The sequence below is a fragment of the Mytilus galloprovincialis genome, chromosome 6 (assembly GCF_965363235.1).
Source record: "Mytilus galloprovincialis chromosome 6, xbMytGall1.hap1.1, whole genome shotgun sequence".
In the NCBI taxonomy this organism is placed as follows: Eukaryota; Metazoa; Mollusca; class Bivalvia; order Mytilida; family Mytilidae; genus Mytilus; species Mytilus galloprovincialis.
Genome location: NC_134843.1, coordinates 87,771,691 through 87,777,440, shown reverse-complemented (window position 1 = coordinate 87,777,440; position 5,750 = coordinate 87,771,691). Strand labels below are relative to the sequence as shown.

The window sequence follows — 5,750 nt, the reverse complement described above, 5'->3', positions numbered from 1 at the left end:
TCAGTTTATGTTCGACTTATGAGTTTGAATGTCCCTTTGGTAAATTTCGTCACTCTTCTCTTATAAGAAGGGCATCTACGAATAGTAATTTTTCTATTAAAGATAAATGATTATCAAGTTGAACTTTTAAATTACTAATGTACTTTTCGAAAATAGTAAAACGCATTGGGATTAATGAGGTCCAATCAGAGAGCAAAATTAAGATGTCCATGTTCTTCTATTTCAAGTTCTTGAAATGTTGTCCATCCTAGTTTCGAATTTTCATTTCTTCAGACTTTTTATGTGGCATAGATTTTTTTTGTTATGCTTCATATGCGCATGTGGACTCCTATAATTAAATACAAAAGTGTAAAATAAATACAGAAATTAACCAACACAGCTCCTAAATTTATCAAATATTAAAGGAAGATGTGTTTCACTGCAGGAAATGCTGTAAAATAATAATTTCATATCCATGTCATTTTTACGAATTAACCGCAAGGGCTTAGTAGATTTATTGCATTTTTTTAAAGTCACTCAATTATTGGGAGTCCTTTATCGATTTACTCATTCATATGCTGAAAATACAAATAATTGTTTTATGTAATATCTTTATTGAACATGTAAATCTTTTACTTTAAGTTTATTTTTATGTATTGCACAAGATAATGCCCTGATTTTGAACGAAATTATATGCATTTTATTCTTCCCGTCCTGGACCTATTTACCAACAAAAGAGAAATAAGAAGACGTGGTATGAGTGCCATTGAAACGACTCTCCATCCAAAGTGTCAAAAGTAAACCATTTTAGGTCAAAGTACGGCCCTCAGCACGGAGCGTTGGTGCAGAGCGAACCGGAATCTATAGAGGGCCCCAAAATGACAAGTTTAAAACCAAACAACCAGGAAAACCAACGGTATAATCTATGGAAAAAAAGAGGTTAATAAGCCAGGTTTTGATTTTGACGTATGCATGTGTAATTGATACAAATACCAGTTACTATAACATATGAATCTGTAAAGAAGACAATGTCAATAGGTCATATGACATTTTGATTTGTATAGTTTACTAACTTTTTTTAGATGATCCACTATCCATTTCAGATTTTTTTTTCTCGACATTTTGTTTAGTCACACGCTTCTTACTTTCACATTGTTTAGACCGCTGAGTTTGGTCAAATGGAAACAAATTATACCAGGTTTAATCCACCATTTTCTACATTTGAAAATGCCTGTACCAAGTCAGGAATATGAGAGTTCTTGTCTATTCGTTTTTAATGCGTTTTGTTATTTGATTTTGCCATGTGATTATGGCATTTCCGAATTGATTTTCCTCTAAGTTCAGTATTTTTGTGATTTTACTTTTTACATTCAAAAGTGTTTTAAAACTTTTACAATAAAGGTGTCAGTGTAAAGAACTGGCTACTGAGCTGGTGGAACCCTCGGTAAATAGTACTAAGTGTGATGTATCAAACGAGCTTTTCTTTATTCTAATTGCCATGGGCACACGAAGGGTACATCTTGTTAAGCAGACACCAGGAGCATACGATTTCACCCTCAGTTTTGGTGGAGTTTGTGCTGCCCAATTTATAATTGGTTATTGTACTGTTATTTGTCTATTTGTTCATTTTTTTCCTTTAGTTATGTGTTGACCTGTCGCTATTCGGACTGTGTTATGACTGCTTCCATGATATTTTCTCTGCTGTATGCGAATCAGTTATCCTTCATATTAATTCATTATTGCAGTCATGTTGTTTGAATGTTATTAAAATATAACATGGAAGCCTTATCATGTATTTCAAATTTTGTCCATCTGATCTTGATTGTTGAGGTTTTCGGATCGTGCTTTTATTTGCTCTTATAGATCTGCGATGATTTTTTTTATATGTGAAGGAGAATAATTCTTGCACAGAATTCATGATTCATAGATAAAATTTTTCTCTAAAAAGCTTTCAAATGATATTTACTGGACCTAATAAGCTATAATAACAATGACTTGTTTTAGCACCATGATTTATTGCAACTTATTGTAGTTTGTATATGTCTTGTTCATGTGTTGCATCTGAAAAAAAATGAAGAAAAAAACTATCATTAACATAAAATGAAATTCTTTATTCTTATGTCTTTTTTCGTTATACTACTGCATAGATTTCTAGTTTAAAACATCGCAAGTACCAAAAAAAATGAAAAATTATTATATAATTTTGCTTTGTGGTGAATTTAAGCTAGCAAATATAAAATAACTAGATGTGAGATCGGTAATCCTTATATTAATACAATAATATACAGTATAAGTTAAACCAAAAGACAGGCGAGTGAATGAGAATAAACAGACATCCAATATTTCACATAAGTAATGAGATGGGGATAGGTTCCGTTTTTAACTAATCTATATAGCTAATAATAGTAGAGAGTAATACGACATGTAAATGTGTATTCGTATAAAGATTATCATAAAATATATTCGTTAGAAAATGAAAGGTACCTTGACCATCGTAAAGGCTTGATGTGATTCTCATTTCCCTCTGTACCCCTGCTGTCATCTTATCCAGTTGGTCCTTCATTCTAATTAAATCCAGATCTGAAAGAGTAGAATTGTTCTGAACTGCACTAATAAGTTTAATTTCTTTATCTTTGAATGCTTACCCTTGATACAGTTTGGTTTCCTATCGATTTTTTTTCCAGCAGATTGTCATGATAAACAATAGCCATATAAAGTGAACATGGTATAAAGTATATACATTCTTCAACCAGTGCGAAATATACATTTGCTAGTATGAAGTATACTTTGAGTTGGGAAAAAAATACATATTCAATGAGCTAGTATAAGGTATACATTAAGCTGGTATACAGTACACATAGAGCTGGTATAAGATATAAGTTGATCTTGTGTTAAGTCAAAATTTAGTAGGTATAAAGTACGCATGAAGCTGGTATACAATATACATTGAGCTGGTATAAAGTAAGAATTGTATAAGTATACATTGAAAGTATACATTGAGCTGGAATACATTATACACTATATATAAATTGAGCTGGTATAAAGTAAGAATTCAGCTAATTTAAAGTATACATAGAGCTGGTAACAAGTTTAGATTCAGCTGGTATAAAGTACACACAGAGTTGGTATAAATTATTCATAGAGCTGGTATAAAATATCGTTTGGGCTAGTATAAAGTATAAATTGTGCTTGTATGAAGTGCACATAGAGATGATATAAAGTACACACAGAGCTGGTATGAAATATACATTGAGCTGGTATACAATATAAATTGAGCTGGTATAAGTACAAAAACAGTGTGTAAAAAGTTAACATTGAGTTAGTATGAAGTACAATTTTATTTGTATGAAGTATACATTAAGCTGGTATGAAGTATACATTGAGCTGGTACGAAGTATACATTGAGCTGGTACGAAGTACACATTAAGCTGTTATGAAATATACATTAAGCTGGTATGAAGTATACATTGAGCTGGTAAAAAGTATACATTAAGCGGGTAAAAAGTATACATTAAGCTGGTATGAAGTATACATTGAGCTGGTAAAAAGTATACATTAAGCTGGTATGAAGTATACATTGAGCTGGTAAAAAGTATACATTAAGCTGGTATGAAGTATACATTGAGATGGTAAAAAGTATACATTAAGCTGGTATAAAGTATACATTGAGCAAGTATGAAGTATAATCTAAGCTGGTATAAAGTATAAATTGAGTTGAGTTGTTATTGAGTATAAATTGAGTTGGTATAAAGTATGAAAGAGGGACAAAAGATATCAGAGGGACAGTCAAACTCATAAATAGAAAATAAACTGACAACACCATGGCTAAAAATGAAACAGACAAACAATAGTACACATGACACAACATATAAAACTAAAGAATAAGCAACACGAACCCCATTAAAAACTGGGGGTGCTCTGGGAGGGTAAGCAGATCCTGCTCCACATGGGGCACCCGTCGTATTGCTCATGTTATAACACATCTGGTAAATAGTCTTTTTCGATAGGTCACATTCATCAGTGAAAGGTATAAATTGAGTTGGTATAAAGTATACATGTGGCTGGTATAAAGTATACATTTGGCTGGTATAAAGTATAAATTGAGTTGGTATAAAGTATAAATTGAGTTGGTATAAATTATAAGTTGAGTGGGTATAAAGTATACATGTGGCTGGTATAAAGTATACATTTGGCTGGTATAAAGTATAAATTGAGTTGGTATAAAGTATAAATTGAGTTGGTATAAAGTATAAATTGAGTTGGTATAAAGTATACATTGAGTTAGTATAAAGCATACGTGTGGCTGTTAATAAGTATAAATTAAGATGGTATAAAGTATAAGTTGGTAAAAAGTATAAATTGAGCTGTTATAAAGTATTTTTGGCTGGTATCAAGAATACATTGAGCTGATATAAAAGTATAAATTTGACATGTAGTAAGTATAAATTAAGCTTGTATAAAGTATACATTAACTAGTATAACCTTTTATTGTTGGTTATTCTACACAAAGAAGACTACTAAGATTCATCTTATAAAACCTTTCATATTAACTTCAAAATTGGTTGTTATGTTACAGGAAATGTTCCTTTGTCTATATATTATATAATGGGCGACTACTTTTTATTCCTGACAAAAGAATCGACTGTTTTATCATTGAAAATATAGCCACCTAACTCTATTTCATTTCATAAAGGTATTTTCTGAAATTTTGAACAGTTAAGATCGCCCTCGTTTTGCGATGTGTTATTTGTTGTAAATAGATATTTGGTTTTATGTAAAGTTTTCTGTGGTGTTGTCTGTATGTCTTCAGCTTAAATGTGTATCCACATTTTTTAGTCTTCTTCCTCTTTTACAAAAGATGTACCTAATTTACCTTTCGAATAGAAGGCTCAACATGATGATCACTACCAATTATTGGTGAATTGTTATGCTTTTTTGTGTACAACTTATTTATAGATTCTTATATCTAAATAACAATCTACATACCGACATGGTGTCCAAGATTCCTAATTTCTTCAACATTGCAATTTTCGTCATTGCTTTCCATAGCCTTATTTGCCATCCTCAATTTATTTTCTTGGGCCATGATTACTGGGCTCCAATACTTCAGCTCGTCTAAAAGTCGAGTTTTCTTATCGTAACTCTTGTCCATCAATGTGTACAAATTCTCAATACGAGAAACTGTTTTTGGAATTCTTTTTTCTTTATTCTTTTTGAGGCGTCTGTTGAGCTCTTAAATAATTAAAAACGTATGTCAGTATCTATTTTTGTTCACACAAAGGATTTAAATAAAAAGGGTCCAACAATTAGTTCTCACCAATTCAAAGCATAGAACGACCCTGCAATTAAAGTTTTTTGCTAAAAGGTATTGCTATGAAATATATTTTATATTTTCCAAGACAAATGGATTGATTAACCACTTTACTCATTCAATGAACAGCTAGTGAAAATTACATCTACCCTGGGTACAGCTAGTATATCTATATATTGTTCCTGATATAACCCAGAAAGAAAGATGATAAAAATATCACGAACAAGCTAAAATAATACCTTCTTTTTTTTTTTAAATAAGGCCGATCTTTCAATAAAATCGAAGACGGTCGAAGATGATAATAAATCACTCCTGTGGTTCAAAATTTGCTGATTCATCAAAAGAGATGAAAACAATGATAGTTACCATGCATATAATTAACACTAGCTTACCTTCAACCTCAATTAATAACGTTTCATTTTGCCACAAGAACTTATTCATAAGACTACGATAAACGTTC

The 5,750-nt window shown here is 31.2% G+C and overlaps 1 protein-coding gene across 1 annotated transcript; it reads right to left on the bottom strand.

The window, feature by feature from the left end:
* Positions 1–1,974: 1,974 nt before the first annotated feature.
* Positions 1,975–5,750, bottom strand: LOC143078402 (uncharacterized). The gene is made up of 4 exons (XM_076253277.1): positions 5,683–5,750; positions 4,966–5,211; positions 2,464–2,559; positions 1,975–2,040 (listed from the first exon to the last, which is right to left on the bottom strand). The coding sequence occupies exons 1-4, from the start codon at positions 5,729–5,731 to the stop codon at positions 2,003–2,005; spliced, it is 429 nt and encodes a 142-aa protein (XP_076109392.1). The 5' UTR covers positions 5,732–5,750; the 3' UTR covers positions 1,975–2,002.